Consider the following 17545-nt stretch of genomic DNA (forward strand, 5'->3'; position numbering starts at 1 on the left):
AAGATTATCAAGCATCCAAAACCATAACCCAAAAGATGCAGTTTGTCACGGACGTCAGAGGTTGGTGCGGTGCGGTGGAGGGAGTGGATGCTTTGAGACCGTACAGACCTGGGTTCAGTCATGTGTTTTGTGGGTCTGGATATGTTACTTCAACCAAAAGTAACAACAGGATTAAATTAAACGAAACCACATATATAATTTAGCGCCTATCACAGAACCTGGCCTATAGCTGCTGCCAAGTAAACGTGGTAGCTATTTTTTTCCTCCAAGTGAAAAATCCTAGATCCAAATGACGAGTACAATCGACCCTTGAGTACCTACTGTGTTCTTCGAACTGTGCTGATGCACATGCAATCTCTTTCCTGAATTTACCTTAGCATCTTAAATAACTGTCTCCCTGCTAATGTGTCACAGTGACATTTTGTAGTAATAAGAACTGATATAAGTTCAGTACTGTATTATACATATCATTCGTATGTATTTTGGTTTTCTCTTTTGGGTTCAGGAGGAAGAACAGGCTCATTAGCAGTTGTCAGGATACAATGTCTATATCACTTAGAACTTCTGGGAAGCAGTGTCACTGTTTAAATAACTTATCACCAGTTATGTAGGAAGCTGGTATTTTTAAACCTCCCTTAAACCACATAATAGCACCTTCCCAGAATACAAGGGGGTGGATTTGGATTCTCTGGGAATTACAGAATATAGCTGTGAACCCGTGCTTAGCTGTTTTGTGTCTCTCTCAATTCAAAATGATACTGTCCTTAACTGCTTGGCACTGATCTAACATCTCAAGGAGCCAGAACCTGAAGTTCATTGCAAACCTCTGCTCTGTCAACTTTCACTAAGTATTCATTACATGCAGCTGTATCACGCGAGGAGAGATAATCAGAATGATTCAAAGAAAATGCCTGTGTCAGTCACCTTTGTCAGTTTACATCCCACTTTGCAAATGCCTGACCCAAGTGCCGAAGAACTTTCATTTTCCTTCAGTATCTTCAATGTAATTTGTAACAGAACTGAATCCATATTCCATTGCCAAAAAAGAAAAACATACAATAAGCAAAATCTGGCCAAAATGTAATTTGAATACAAATAATATAATGCACAATTTTAGAATCCTATCATCTGTGGCATATTATTCAAATATTCCCTACTTCATAAATATTTTTGGAAATCATGTGGCTTTTTGGATTCCTTGAATTTTGGGCCACTGACATCAAAATATCCACTAATAGCTATGGCATTCTTTTTACCGATTATAAAAAAGTAACTTACTGGAAAATAAAAACCATACATACACACATAGGAAAGCATGATGAAAAAAAATAAATCCCACCACAACAGGATAATCATGTATTAACATTCTGAGGTACAATAATGTATTATCATTGCTATGCCTTCATGATCATACATACCCACCTCAACAAAATTAGGATAAATACTATGATCTTTAGCACCTGTTTACATATGAAATCAAGAACATTTCCCCATGTTATTATGTTTCTAAAAGGAGTTTTATTGACCATATAATTATTTCCTTATATGGATGTATCACAGATTACTTAACAAATTGCCCACATTAGACAATGCTAGTAAGTTCTGCCACTTCTTTGCTGTGTGATCCTGCACAAGTTACTTAACCTCTCTCAGTCTGTTTCACAATTTGCTGGATATTAATAATGACTTACCTATACCTCGTAGAACTATTGTGAAAATTAGATAAAAATCAGTATAACAGCACGTGTCACAGTGCCTAGCGAATGTTAGCTTCCCCTAAACATGCATGGTATGGTGCCTGGAACATGTTAGCTGCTCCTACATATAATATGAGAAATAGTCCTGTGCATCGTTCTTAGTGTATACCTACAAATGTTTTCTTGGGATGAATTCCTAGACGTGGAATTGCAGAATCAAAGGGCATGTATGTTTCTAAAGTTTTTAGTAATATTACCATATTCCCTTTCAGAAATTCCATGATAGCCTATACTTACATGATAACATATACTTCCCTATACCCTTGCCAACATTTGGTACTTTTTTTAAAATCTTGAAAACTTGGTAAGTTAAAACGTTTTAATTGATATTTTTGTGAATATCAGGCTGAAATTGTTCCACATTAATTTCCATTTCTATTTTTTTCTGTGAGTCACTTATTATTAGGTTTTGTAGGAGGTTCTTTGTTTTAGTCTTTTCTATATTAGGTACATCTTTTCCTCAATGATGTAACAGAACGTCTAATAGAGTAAGGACAGATTTCCCTCATTTTAGATGTTGTAAATGTCTCCCTGCCCTCAGGATGTTTTTTCTTCTTGAAGGTCAGAAATCTAATTTTCACATAGACAAATCCATCAATTGTTTTTTTTATGACTTATTTCCACTTAGTTTGGGAATGCCTTTACCACCGTGAGATCTGACAGTCAACTATATTTTATCCTGTTATATAATAATATTATTGATACTTTAAGTTCTATATCATCTTTTATCAAGAATTCATTTTATAATGTAATGGAAACTTACAGTAAAAGAATTTTAAATTGTAATAAGAAAGCAGAAAGCGATCCATAAAATCTATCACCATGGCCATTTCTAAGCATCCCAATGATATTTATAGGTAATAAATATTCATAGGTTACCTGATAAAGAAAAGCTTTGAGGAATGATCTGCAAATTCTATTTTGTCTCATTTGACTGGATTGGTGTGGAGTAGTTAGTGTCACTTTCATTTGATTTAATGGGGATCAAAAACCTGAATTCGAAACTTGGATATATGCTCAGTTTTTCCAAGCCAGAAACTTGTTATGGGCAGGGTTGTTTAAAGATGAGATTTGGCTGGGGGATTATGAGGAGGTTTCTGGCTCTCATTCATCTTACCCACGATCACACACAAACCAACTCCTTGTCTATCTCTGAATCACACTACTGCCCAGTCTCTCCCCCTTAATTCTTCCCTCCACCAAAAATTTGAGTTTTTAAGGGAACCTCCTTTTCCCAGAAGTATATATACTTAAGCAACAGGACGAGAAATAAAAGACACAAATAAGTGGCTTGAAAAATCAGAAGCATGCCACATGTAGCAAATGAAGCCAATGTAGCCTTTCCATTAAAGACAGAACTGTGCCAACAAACTACAATTTAGGGAAAACAGAGGAGCTGCCAAGTGATGCCTTTCGGAATTTCTGAATAACTTAAAACGTAATTCACAGAAAAGCATATTTTTGAGAGAGAATAATCTCAACAAATATGAAAAACACATAAAATAAGGTTCTAGGCCGGCCATGCAGTCATTAAAAAAAAAATTGAATTTAGACAAAAATGCCCAATATTTTACAATGAAGAACACACAAAGCAGTCAGCCGATTTGAATCTCCATGCATTTAAGAAGCAAAATGGAAGTCAGAGATGGAACTGTGGTCTGAACAATACTTACAAGTTAACAAGTTTACCTGACTTTTCTAAATTTCCAAGCAGCTAACAATTAAGAAAACAAGAGACGTTCATTGATTCACAGACATTTACTACAAATACCACCACAAAATACAAACAGAATCTATTATTGTGACCCACACAGTACAAACATTTTCCCTTCAACCATTTGGAGAAAAAAAAAAATGCAAAAAATGCTGCTACAGACTATGGAGTTGTGCCACAAAACTGACAATAGGTTAATACTACCAAATTTTTTTTTTTTTAAAGGACAAAATACAGGAAGAACTACACAGCACACAAAGACCAATGGCAATCAATACAACTATGGACTTTTGGGAATAGGAACTGGATTGCTCGACATTCCAGTTTAGCTATATATATGTGACTTAACTATTCAAGAGGGAAAGTAATAAAGTTTTGAAAGAATCCAATCAGGAAAACGCAGGATTTGATCAAATGGCAACAGGCGTGGGGACAGAGCTAACACACGCACGGCCACAGGCCCTGCCACGCTCACTGCACAGACACCGCGCCACGGTTCTGCTCAGCCAGCGTGACACACTGAGGGGTCAGGAGGCTCCCCGTGGTTTGGCTGCTCAGCCCTGGCGGTCAGACGCCAGCCAGAGCTCAACCATTTCTGCCGGGCACCAAACCGTGCGTGCCCCTTAGCAGAACTGGAGGCACGCGCTCAGCTCGCGCCCAACTCCAGGAGCCGAGCATGTGTGTGTGAGGAGGGGAGGTATGTTAGAAAACTCCTAAAAGCCTAAACATTCTTGCTTCATCAGGCAGCTGAAGGAAAAGGCTCAGACTTTATTCCTGGATAAAACTCCAGATGCCAGAGAAACCAAGCATACCTTCTCAGAAAATGGACAAGACGTGACAGCTAAAAAACGTTTTGAAGCTAGAAAGGTTTCCACGATATTTTCGCTTTTCGCATCCTGAAAAGCTGCTCTAGCAAATGTAAGAGGACACACGGCACGGACTAGGTGCACCCCTCTAACCAGAAACACTGAGGGTGAGTTTCATTCTTTTAAAAGTGAAGAGTTGAGATTCTCAAATTGGGTTTAAAAAAAAAAAATAAATAAAATAAAAATAAAAGTAAAGAGAGGACTGATGCAGAAACGATGGCGAACATTTTAAGAAAATAAATCCTTGTCTAGGACGCGTTCCTGTGAAGGAGAGAATCAAAGAGAGGGGCGGGGAAGCTGGGGATAGGTGGACAAACTTGCTGGGGATCAATGTGAAATGTTGAGCAAATGTAAATTTGCTCTCCTCGGCGTTTGCCTTGGAAATATTCCTAAAATGTATTAATTTTCTGAAATGTCCAAACTAAAGATAATTTGGCCTTTCCTTATCAAATAAGCGTCTCGCCTTACCTCAAGTTGACACAGATGAAAAGGCTGGACTGAGTCTGCATTACCTGCATTGCCGTATTTCCATCGGCCAATCCGCGCGCCGTGGGCTGGCCGCTGGGAGACTCATCTTTGGAGCCTGGCTACCGACTCCTAGCTAAGTGAGCCCTGGTAAGGAAAACCCACTGGCCTCAGTTTCCTCATCTGTGAAATGAGGAAATCATCAGGACTTCAGATGCCATTGTGAGGATTCAACAAGTACAACAAATACTTGAAATCACCTAGTACGGTGCCTGGCACTGAGAAAGTAAGTAATGAATCTTTTCTACTTCTGTCTGTATGTTTACGTACCCAATCAATTACCCATCTACAAGTGCTATTCTGCAAGAGTAAAATTAATGTTCAGAACATCAGCCCTGGTGTTTTGGTTTACTGCTTAGAAACTGGAACCAAAACGTTCTGGTTTACAGAGAATCTTAGTTGTGTCCCCAGGTTAGCTGAGAGAGACTTAAATCTTTCTGCAGGAAACAGCTTGAGGGTGTGTCAGAATATGGTCGCATTCATAATAAATATGCTCGTGTTTCCATTCGGGAAGGCCAGCCACCTTACCCAGGGAGAAGCCTGGGACCACCATGGGAAGAACACCAAGAGGAGGAAGAAAGGAAAGAGGAAGCCAGGCCAAGTTCAGACACCCTGAGATGTGGCCCTGGGAAAGTGAGAATCGCTCATGCCCTGGCTGGTTGGATGGCAGCTTTGAAATTAGTCCAAGATAGATGCTACAAAGGGTCAGAAGAGAAACATGAAGAAAACTGCACCTGGCCAGTGACCGTATCGTACAAGGAGAAATACCATACCCTGGAGGACCCAGCAAAGGGGAAGGCTCATCAGCTCATTTGATGAGGAGAGTGGGGCAAAGGCAGCTTAAACTTAGTTTTAACTTATATCACTAATTAAAAAAAAAAAAAAATCAAGCTCAATATTACTCTTCTCCAATCAAGCTTCTCCAGTTCCCAGTAGAGAGTAGGCCTTCTTTTTAAGCAACACACTAGATCCGTCCTCGTTTGATCTACTGTGGTCTTCTTCGATGTCAGCATTTCTACCTCCCTTGCCAGAATTCAAATGCCTCTAAGTCCACACAACTACTCTCCACAACGGACGACGACTGTCTCTTTTCTCCTGCTTAGAGCACTGACGACAAAAAAAAAAAAAAAAAAAAAAATCATCCTAGGAACCTGGCCTTAGCCTCCTGTTCTCCTTCCTCTACGTGTATGCCTTTGTGAAGAGTTCATTCACTCTCATCCTGGACACGGTCCAACGTAAATCTCAGCCCAGAAATACAGCCACATGGAGATCCATTTTTATAATTCCAATGGCTTCTGGGACAGAGCTTAACTTCACATTAAGCTCTACAGTAAAATACAAAGTCACCCACTTTCTCTGCCAGACTCCTAAATTATCCATTGCTGTCAACGGCATCACCATTTTATGTCACAACCAAAATGTCAATCTCTTTCTCCCATTTAAAATCCTATCAAATCACCTTTCCCAACTCTCTCTAATGTTACTAATGACCATTCTATAATTCCTCCAACCAGCTCTACACTCACAGGTGAGCATTCACACCTTTAGAAAGCAACACGTAAGTCTCTTCAAGGCATCTGACATTTTTGATCCCTTAGGTGTTACTATGTCTTTATAATTGTTATCATTATTATTTCTCTAAAAGCACGTACCTCTTTTGGTAAAGACATTAATTTATTTCTGTCTGCATTCAAGTTGCTCAACTTCTTTAGTTTTCCAATGCTTTTAGGTAAGGTCTGTTAAAACAACAATTTTATTATTAATTTAACACATATTTTTAACGTGGTTCACAGTAAAATAGATCTTTGCAAGGACTTGAAGAATGTATCTCATCCAGCAAGATGAACAATAGTTCTTTCTGAATATTAGATGTTCACTCAAGGGATATAGAATTATTTATTTATCTATCTATCTATTTTTATTTTTTTTGAGAGTCTAACTCTGTTGCCTGGGCTAGAGTGCCATGGCATACGCCTAGCTCACAGCAACCTCAAACTCCTGTGTGTAAGCGATCCTCCTGCCTCAGCCTCCCGAGTAGCTGGGACTACAGGCTACCACAAAGCCCGGCTAATTTTTTCTATTTTTGGTAGAGATGGTATCTTGCTCTTGCTCGGGCTGGTCTGGAACCCCTGGCCTCAAGCGATGCTCCTGCCTCAGCCTCCTAAAGTGTTAGGATTACAGGCATGAGCCACCACGCCCAGCCTAAATATTTTTAATTTTTGCTGAAATGGTAGTATGTTTCAAAAAATTAAGTCGAAAGTAGAGACCTGGGAACAGGGAAACACCCTGATAAACAGGAAATGAATATTCTTCAACTCAAGTAAGTGGGAATTTGCAGATTTGCAAATTGCAGATGAATTTTCAAGATTCATCCCTGGACTGCCTGCACCTTTCAGGACCATCCTGGGGCAGGGCCGGGGCAGAGAACTAGCACTCTTCAGCACCCTGAGCACAGGTAGTGCACTGCCAGGAGGAAAGGTGATCGGGCAGGCGTGGGGCACGCACCCCTAGTAGACCCAGGCTGAGGCCCGCGTGCAGGTCTTCAACACGCCGGTGGAAGCCAGGGGTGAACATCATTTTTACAATTGCTGTGATTACTATTTGTAAGCCTAAAACCACAAACTAGGACAGGAAGATTCGATAACTCCCACCACACCAGCCAGAGGAAGGCTGCTTGAGCTACCTGGAGAGACACACTGCTGGGCTCCCCACCCACATCTGTGCCTTGATCCACTCTTGCTGTCTCTTTCTGCTCTTTTTCACCTAAAGAATGTCACTTACTCTACATAAAGCAAAAAGAGAAAGGCAACTAAAGAGAGAAATGGAGAGAGAATAAAGAAAATAAAGTGACAAAGTAAAGATGAAGAAAAGAGAAGAGAAAGGGAGGAAAGTAAACTGAGGAAAAGGGAGTGGCTCTAAGGAGTGAGGGAGAAGAAGGGCTGATGAGGGCAGAGGGCAGCAGGGCAAGAGAAGGCACGCCATGCACTGCCTCTGCCCTGGGTGGGGCAGCCTGGGGGACACCTGCAGCCACCTCTATCCCCAAGTTCTAGGATGACGTAAGCAGCAGCCCAATCAAAGCCCCTCAGACACCATCCTCCGGCTGCCCCATAAAGAGCACTGCCCAGCCCCAATCCCACCAAGGCCTTCCCCTGGCCAACCTCCATCTCTTCCCCTTCCCTCCTCGCTCCTCCCATTTGCTCAAAGAACCCAGAAAGAGGCCAGAGGAATCCCCAAAGAACGTTCCCACTGAGGGTCTCTGGACACCATGGCACAGATGTCAACATGCCCAGTGACAATGGCTTATCCCCACGCCTCACCGGGGACCACTGTGAGGTCAGTTCAGTCCCTGTACCGTAAGCATAACTGGGGCACAGGCTCTGATAGGGGAGCCTAAAGGCTGTTTTCTTTGCTTAAAGCAGGTTAAAAACCAATCATTAAACCTGCATTTGCTTTGTTCAGTCCCTTTCTGAGATGTAACATGAAATTTCCATTTAGTGCGCTCAAACACAAGGAAGTAGAATCTGTCCTAACAAGGAGTCTTTACAATAACGTGCAAACCAAACTCACCAGGAGCCGATTTTCCGTAAGAACTAACTCCGTGAGACTTTCACAATCCCCAACCGCTTCAGGCAACTGCGTGAGTCGGTTCTGATCCACCTTCAAGATTGACAGTTTCTTTAGCTTTCCTGTAAAAGCGTATTATTTAAACTCATTAGTTCCAATTGTTTTCCTAATCACCACTTGGTGTTTCCTAGCTGCTGTTCTTTTTCGTCTTAAACAGTTACTTATTTTTTCTTCATCCAGTTTCTAAAATTATGGAACTATGGTCTTCTCGTTTAGATCGCTAAAGGTTAAAATAATTGTTCAGAACATCAAAAACAGTCAGCAAGTAGAAACAAATCATTGTAAGGCATAAAAATGTACTAAAGCCAGAAAATTTAAAGAAAAACAAGCAGCTGGCTCTCGATGGATCTTTGGAGCAGTAGGGGGTTTGTGCACGGAGGAGATTTTCATTTTATTCCAAGAATAATCCTTATTAAGAATAATAAAGTGTAGTTTGTTAAATCACCTATGAATGAAAATGACTCAGTGAAGATGCCTACAATTAAGTTCTTCTGTACATGCAGAACACAGCAGTCATCTCTGAAAAGCTGTATTAAAGGACTAAGTCTATTCCACTCAGGGCAGGAAGACTTGACTTACTGGCGATGCCCACCACCCATGGTAGAGAAGAGTAAGTCTTACAGCAGCCCGCCCCCCCCCCAGGGTCCCTATTGAGTGATGGAAATCCTAAATCATTCAGATTTCCACTTTCAACTACAAGTCAGGGAACTAAGCCTACAGAGCAGATGCCCTTCATTGCCCACTGAGAGTGGCTAACATGATGACACTCCTCATTAAATCAGAAAACAGCCTCTATTCTAACAGAGACATAAAGCTGGAGAAAGGAAAATTGAAAGGATTATCTTGCCTTGCGTGCAACCACAGCACAAGGTAGGAGGACGAACCAATTCTTAAGCTCTTCATTTAGCATAATCACTAAGCTACTAACACTGTCCCTAGAGAGTTTCCACTTGTCCTGTCAGGAAGCATATTAGCTTTCTCTACAGGGTAGGTACAGCGAATCATACACCGAGTGCGGAAACATCTCTCCCCAACAGAGGAGTCTCCTTAACAATATTGCTGGCAAGGAGTCCTGCAGCCTCCCCTCAAATATTTCCAGTGATGGCATACTCATTTCTTCACTAAGCAGCTCAAACTGATTTGTAACAGATTTCTTTGTTTTTTAAAGCTTTTTCTCAAGCAAAACTGGGCTCCACAATCCTTTCGTTTTGCTCATTTGAACTAGAAGATAGAATAGACCTACTCCTCCTGCAGACATTCCTTCGAATGCTCGAAGCCAGACGTCTCATGCCTGCTGCTGCTTCCCATCCGACCAACAAAACACGCCCAGCTTCCACAACCCCCTGCGGACGCCACAGATGATTCTCAGTGAATCTCTCTACACAGAGCCAAAATCCCCGCCAATCTGCCAACTGGCTTTGACCAAGACGCAGTGTCTGTATCCCTACAGAGCTGCTATCATCAGTTACCATTTTCATCTTGACAAAATACCAAAGCGGAAGTGGTCCTCTATCATACAGCTTCTCCACCTATTGAAAACTTTTCAAAAATGCCCTTTGATGTGTTGAATAAAAGTTAAAGACAGCAAATCCTATGACAACTCTGTGGTTAAATATAGTTTCTTATGACTTCTAAGTGGCTTTGCTACAGTGGAGCTGCCAGTCCGTGTCTGTTTATATCTTCTCTGTTTGTGTTTAATTTCTCACGCTAGACGGAGTTCCTTTATAGTAAAGGAAATGTCTGGACTGATTTTTTTTTTTTTTTTTAAGAAAATAACATAGAATGGCTAAAGGATTGCTCATTGTTCTCAATGTACTAGAAAAGGCTCAACTCAATCATACCACTCTCTTCCTTTAATAGAACCTGCCCTAGGTCATACAATAAGGTTGAAGTTATTTTCTCACAAACTATTTAGGATTTCAAGTTAGAACTTACTTCTTGGTTGCTCGTATGCCTAAAACACATTTTCTTATCTGGGCCAATCCTCCTGAAATCACTGAGACAAGATGTGGATGAAGCAGATATGACCCGATGCTTAAGAGTAACGATATCTATAACTGACACCAAACCAGAATGACAGGAGCACTTGCACACAGGGAAACTTAAATTGTATTTAAATAAATTTTCTTTGCTTTTCTTTTTTCAAAGCAAACAATGAGGAGACTTTCCCCCTGAAAGAGGTAGCCAAAGGACCAGCGTGTGCAGTACCTTTAGTAGTTGGTTATGTTCAGTGCTTACCGATGCCATCCGGAATTGTTTCTAGTAAGTTCTGGGAAATGACTAAATCTGTCAATGAAGTCAGGCCACTGATTTCTTCAGGAAGTCTTTCCAACCTGTTTTCAGAGACATCTAAGCACAGCAGGTTCTTCAGATTTCCTATTTCCTAGAACGATGACAACGAAAAGGAAACTCATACTTAAACCTGTCATAGTACAGAGGAATTTGTGACAGTGATTTTTTCACAAATTCCAAAGTAGGAATCTTTAGCATATATCCAAATGTCAAGGCAGGAGCAAATGTCTAGACCCCTTTCCATTGCAAACAGGAAGTTGTATGACTCACACACACACAGAGTGGGAGGGATGCTAAGCCCTTCACCCTCATTCAGATAGGCAAGGAATCATTCACACTGCAGAGTGGCCCTGGGACTTTCTCTGGTAAGAAACCACCTACTTTACATTTCCTTCCATGACAGGTAGTACTTGTTACCACAAACATCAAAGCACTTGCTCACCAGCAAAACTGAAGCATAAAGACCCATCAATATCTTTAACATCAACAGAAAAGAAAAACATATTTCTTTTAATGAAAATAGTCTACCCCAGATTGGGAAAGGTACCTGACTGAGTCTAGTATTCTATTCAAAAGCTATCTTACCTTACATTCCCCCAAAACACGCACTTTATTATAACTGCCGCCATTTTTCCATTCCCAGTTCCCTATATTAAATTCCTACTCTCGTTACCCTCTTGATTGTTAGCCCCTGCCTCTCGGATTTTGGTCTTGACTCCCCCTTCCTGAGTCCATTCTACAAACAGAGCTTCCTAATTTCCTTCCTGAAAACATAGCTAGCTCTAGTCATATAATCATACCACCCCCTTTCTACTCAAAAAATATCTAGTGGCTCCCTTATGTCTACATAAGTACAAATTCATCAATCTATATTTAATTTGGTCTGATCTATTTTTTCCAGTTTATCTCCTACCTAATACATGCTTTATGATCCTGCCCCTGTATTTCCTGTCTATAGGAAACCAGACATTTCTACTAATTTCAGGCCAGACCTCTGAAGTTGTCCTACTTTTCATTAATTCCTTTTAACAATGTCTTTGTATCTTCTCCTTTCTATCATCAGTGAAGACAAGAAAATCATTCTGATTGAGACTTTTTAGCATGTTTAGTGCTGGTTTAATATAAGTTTATACTATAGAAGAAAATGAGATTTTTAAATATTTATAATATAATCATTAGAGCTTTAATTTCTTTGCATTTAGGATATCACATTTTGCACACAGTCATTTACACACACCTGTACATACATATATTCTTTCCCCTTCATGTCCCATAGGTGATGTTTTATTACTCTCCTGATAATTTAATGCCATTTTCCCCATCATTTGACCCCCAAAGCATTCTCTCAACGAGCATTTGTCACACATTTCCTAGAAAAACCTAAGAATTAATCAAATCATAGCCACAACATTTGCTGATCTGTCTCCTTTTCCCAACTGCAGCCAAGATCAGACCGTAAATTAGTTCCTTAGTTCTGTTAGTCGTTAAGTGACATCATGGTAACTTCAGTGCAATAACTGCAACAATTTAAAAATTTACTCTCAGTTATCATGAAACATACTGATTGTAAAAAGTAGCTGTAAGATACACCAAAGAATAAAATTAGTTGTAAAACAGTCGGAGAAAAGCAAAATAGAAGGGAGAAACGCTCACTGGTTTTTTTTGTTTGTTTATTTAGGTTTCTCAGTTTTTCTCTCAGAAGGTGGGCCTGTTTGTTAGGACTCCACACAATGACTATGTACTCAGAAGTCTACACAAGACTCCATTTCATTTGGAACATGGTTCTCACACTTGGCAACAGCAGGAAAAGCCTGAACACCATGACATGCCAGCAAAACCATAAGCAATGTTTGGAAAAAATATGAAATAAGAGCATTTAACATTGATTTTACATGCGCTATTACAGGGCAAAATGTGGTCAAGATTATCCCAAAGCACTTGGCACATCACGAAGAGTAGCAAAAATGTAGAGTGGCAGAAATTCATACAGCAATACCATCAGAATCATGGGTACCAGTAATTTACCAATCTGCCGGGCTTGATGTAAGCTGCATGGGTAGCAAGGATGGAATAAAATACAGACTTCACAAACTAAAGGATATATTTACTATCTTTAGAAATGGTGGGTTGAGGTTTTTCTATGGCCATGTAGAATGATGAATGCTCAATGTTGTTCCAAATGTGCTTTTTTCAATCAATGTATTTGGTTTTCAAGAAAATCTTATGTAGAGGCAAGGAATACACAAGGTTTGTTGTTGTTGTTGTTCTGTGTTTTGGGGGAGACCCTGTGAAATTACCACTTACCTGAGGTAATTCTGACAGTTGATTTCCATCCAACCAGAGATCCTTTAGATGTAAGAGAGCTCCGATTGATTCTGGCTGAAACAAAAAAAATAATGTTATGGTAACAAAAGATCCAATTTTCAGTCTTCCATTAAGAAAGAATCCTAATTTATCAGTTAATAATTGTGTACCATAGCGGATGGTTGCTGATACTTCTCTAATATCAAGCCCCCTTCCTAAAAGTGCCCCAAACGTTCCCCAAGAATGCCAGCTGTTTCCAGCTATGCCCATCACCTCTAGCTCTGACTTCCCACCCCCAAATCATAATTCTTAACCTGTGTGACACCAAAGCATATTCTCTAATGTTCCCAAGCTGTGTTTGTGGAAATACTGACTTCACAAGCACCCCTATAGAACTTCCCAAAATATTTTGTGATCATAACTAAGGACACAAAGTTAAATTCAAATCTCTCTTTGATACAGACTTACCAAATTATATATTTCATTGTTTCCTAAATCAAGTTCTTCTAGTCTCCGTAGCTGGGTAAGAGAGCTATTTAAAAAAAAAAAAAACAAACAAAAAAAAGCACTTAGAGAGTATTTAGAAATGCTGAGCAATATATTAATAGCATTCCTCACTTGTACTGGTTTCCAAAATTAAGATCCATTTGGAATTTTGTGGTAGAAAATATTGCATAGGAAGGACCATTAAGAGGAAGCTGGCATCTCCCAACCCTTCTAAAGAACACAGATCTTTTTTGACATAATACTGTAGTCCTTTTTTTTTTTTTCTTTTTTGTAATACTTAAATTCATTCTGTACAAAACCTCCTCTTATTTGCCCCAGAGACTCACTCAGGAAGGTATGTAAGAAGATTCTCTCTCAGTTCCAGTGAAGCCAGGTTATAAAGACTAGAAATGAACAGAAGAAAGAAAGCATAAGGCAAATTCCTGAGATTCCTCCTGTTCCCCCTCCCCCATACACACACTCACAAGCAGCAACACTTAATAAAACCCTGTATGTCACTTTCCAGGGCAAAAATACCTCCCACCACCCCCTCCCACCCCCATTACAAACAACAGAATCTCTACCTCCTAAATTTCAATCTTAAAATATTAATAATTAATAAAAGAGTGGTATGTCATGACTACAAGGCACCCTCACTCAAATACCTTGTACATGTGATATGTGGAAATAACTCACCAGCCACCAAAAAACAACCACTCCCAGGGACCAAGATAGAAGCTGAATATGTGCTTCTACATTTTAGAATGTCAAAAATGTGCTGTTACCATAAAAACAGTAATGCCTTTAATCTCACAGAGCTCAGAGCTCTTCTTCCAAACACCAACAAGAAACCATCTCTGTTTTAAAGCAGTGGGTATATCTCAAGAGAGCCCAACTGCTCTCTTAAGATCATAAATTCATACAGCAAGTGGCAGCAGTTCTAGGGGAATAACTTTCATTTAAATGCATCAGGGATAATGCAATAATGCGCCTTGCACAGTGCCTGGAACACAAGACTGATTTAATACATGGTAGCTACAATAATGTTGCTTTTAGTCTCATTAAACTCCAGAATGATGCTCTTTTCAGCAGATTCTCCTGCCTCCGGGGTGTAATCCTGTCTATTAGGAGCACAATGGAATGAGACAGATGTTCTCCCCAGACACTGATTATTTGGGTCAAATCTTGACAGGCAGTGCCAATTCTGCATCATCACAAACCCTCACACACACAAGTTTATGTCAGCACTGGCGCAGTATATTGGTTCAGAGAGTAAGTAACCTGTCTGTTACCCCAACAGGCACTGTACTAAACTCTACACCAACTAAAAACTCACATTTTACTGATATCAACATAGTAACATCCAGATTTGGAGGAATTTTATTTCTGAGCATACAGAACACAAGTTATCAGACATTATCCCAACACTCTAATCTGCCTTAATCCTCTATTCTCCCTCTTTCCCACAAAAAAAGCTGGAATCACATGTACTATCGAAGCTGGTTTCATAACCCTGGAAAATGTAAATTTAAGTGAACAGTATATATAAACATTTAAAACCTGCTTGCCAGAGAAATCTATTTTAACTGTACTATGAAGTGGTCAAATTCTGTATCTCCTTGTCCAATTTTAGAAAACTAATAATAGCTTTCGAAATTAAAGCAAAAGTAAGCAAATAAAACTTTCAGATATTTCTTTTAAAAAAAACCCCAAATCCTCACTAATAAGTAATCATGAATTTAATAACATGTTTCAAATAAAATGTAACTTAGGTGGGTAGTTGCAGTCATCTAGTTCTACTATCTCTTGACCAAGTGTTTATGTAGAAGAAATAACAAGGAGAAGGGGAGGAGGGTAAGCAGTACACCACCCAGTCCCTACCTCCAAAAGCAGCCTGTAGACAATGGAGAGAAGTTACACCTGAAAAAGGGAAAGTTTAAAACCAAAAGGCTCTGTTTTCAGTTTTAAATTTTCCTGTAACCCCTAGCCAGTTTTACTGGAGAGGTGGTAATCCCTTAGCTATTTTCACATTTAAATGTTAAAAATCAATGCCAGGACTGTCATCTTCTCTATTTAACATTCATTATTTTGACAACGTACCTATTTTGACAAACTAAGACATCCACTAATAAAAGGAGGGAAAAAGTCCTTCGTTGCTTCAAAAACTTTACTCGTTGGGCATCGGTAAAAGCATCTTAGGAAGCAGTTTCACACAGGGCTCCATGCTGAGTGTGGGGCCAGGTCCCCGCAGCTTGGGTCTGGGCATCTCCTGCCCATAGCACAGACAGGAGATGCAGGGGAGAAACGGTTCCTAAGGGGGGGGGGATTTCCTCGCTCCAATCACCACCCAGCATCCTGGTGAAGCTACCATGACACCATTAGCAAAGGAAGCTTTGTGTGAAGTCCACTAGTTAGCAAAAGGCAAAGCCACAACTGGGAACCTAGCAGAACACCAAAGCTCTTGTCCCCACCTCACTGTGAGAGTGTCCCCCCCATGGGTCCCCATTTCTCTGGAACTCTCTCATTTAAGTTTTAAAAACACCTCTCAATTTTAGGTGCATACATAAGTCTTACCTTCTTAAACACACCAAGAAACACTGAGATTTTGCAGTTTTATGTTATTTTTAAGAATGTGATACACATTTAAATTTTGCCGTAAGGGTAAAACACATAGCTCTGTCGGGGTAACAGACAAGTTGCTTATGTTCTGAACCAATGTTGTGCCAGAGTGGACATAATTTGTGCGTGTGAGGCAGCATTGCCACTGCCTGTCAAAATCTGACCCAAAGCACAGGTTACTTATAAGCAAACAATGCTGGAGCAAAAATACTGCCAAAATGCCCACAGATTTACGGCACAGTTCCCACCCTCATCATGCTAACACCCAGATATAAAGGTTCTGCCTACAAAACCTCATAGTTTCTGCTGTTTTGGGAAAGTAGTAAAAATGTGAACACCTTAACAACAAAAAAAAGTCATATTTTTGTAACCTTTCAAAACTAAAAATTAACTTCAAATACACCATAGGTCAAATATCCCTTCTCTGAAAGGGTTGGGACTGGAAGGGTTTTGGATTTTAGATCTTCTCAGATTTTGGAATATTTGCAATCTACTTAATCTGAAATCCAAAATGCTCCAATAAGCATTTCCTTTGAGTGACATGTTGGCACTCAAAAAAGTTTTGGATTTTGGAGTATTTTGGATCTTGAAATTTTGCGTTTGGGATGCTCGATGTGTATATAAAAGAATAGACTGTCTCATTTTAAACTGTTTAAAATAAAGAAGCTTGGTTGTCATAATTAAACTCTCTGGGCCACGGAGGAAAGCCACTCTAAAGAGAACACACAGCCTGAGAAGCCCGAGGCTCAGGCTTGAATCCTCGCCTGCCCCTCACTAACTAGCTGGGCTTGCTTGGCTGAGATGCTTCACTACACAATTTTCCCTAAAATAAACATAATCATATCTATCATGGCAATTAGAGCATACTATACTTTCAAGTTAACAGAGCCCATTTTCTACCTTATTTCCTTAAGACAGCTCTTGTCCCTAAGTGCAGCTGGGTACCTCACAATGTCAGTGCCTTGAGTCTGGGTCTCCAGAAAGATCGCTATAAGATGCTATTAGTCACAGTAGCCACCCTCACCATTGAAAACCTCCTTGGAAGACACTACAGCTTACATCAGCCAATCTTTAACTTACCACACGCTGTCCATAATTGGTGACCCATTGAACAAGGAGAAACAGAAAGCAAAGAAACGGCTTGGACTATAGACTCCTTCCTACCTCCCATATGAGCCCAAACCTCTGAACATCCAAACCTTAGACAATTTTTCTCAGTTTAGAGTACCATTAACTTATTCTAGAATGAAACCATGAGTTTGGTTCTCATCAGTAGCTTGCTTTGGATAGTCCTAGACCAAAATGCAGAACCCACCAGCCCACTCTAGAATGTGGTGCTCCAGACTGTTGTAGTAACA

At 40.0% G+C, this 17545-nt stretch overlaps 1 protein-coding gene across 1 annotated transcript in view; it reads right to left on the minus strand.

Annotated features, from left to right (window-relative positions):
• Positions 1-17545, minus strand: part of LRRC1 (leucine rich repeat containing 1) — a 128777-nt gene that overhangs the window by 14050 nt on the left and 97182 nt on the right. Inside the window, exons 5-10 of the mRNA XM_012780762.2 lie at positions 13916-13972; positions 13551-13614; positions 13083-13157; positions 10725-10869; positions 8430-8548; positions 6515-6598 (exon numbers count right to left, since the gene is read on the minus strand). Coding sequence (XP_012636216.1) covers positions 6515-6598; positions 8430-8548; positions 10725-10869; positions 13083-13157; positions 13551-13614; positions 13916-13972 — 544 coding nt within the window. The remainder of the gene's footprint in view (positions 1-6514; positions 6599-8429; positions 8549-10724; positions 10870-13082; positions 13158-13550; positions 13615-13915; positions 13973-17545) is intronic.

This window comes from Microcebus murinus, chromosome 5, assembly GCF_040939455.1.
Source record: "Microcebus murinus isolate Inina chromosome 5, M.murinus_Inina_mat1.0, whole genome shotgun sequence".
In the NCBI taxonomy this organism is placed as follows: Eukaryota; Metazoa; Chordata; class Mammalia; order Primates; family Cheirogaleidae; genus Microcebus; species Microcebus murinus.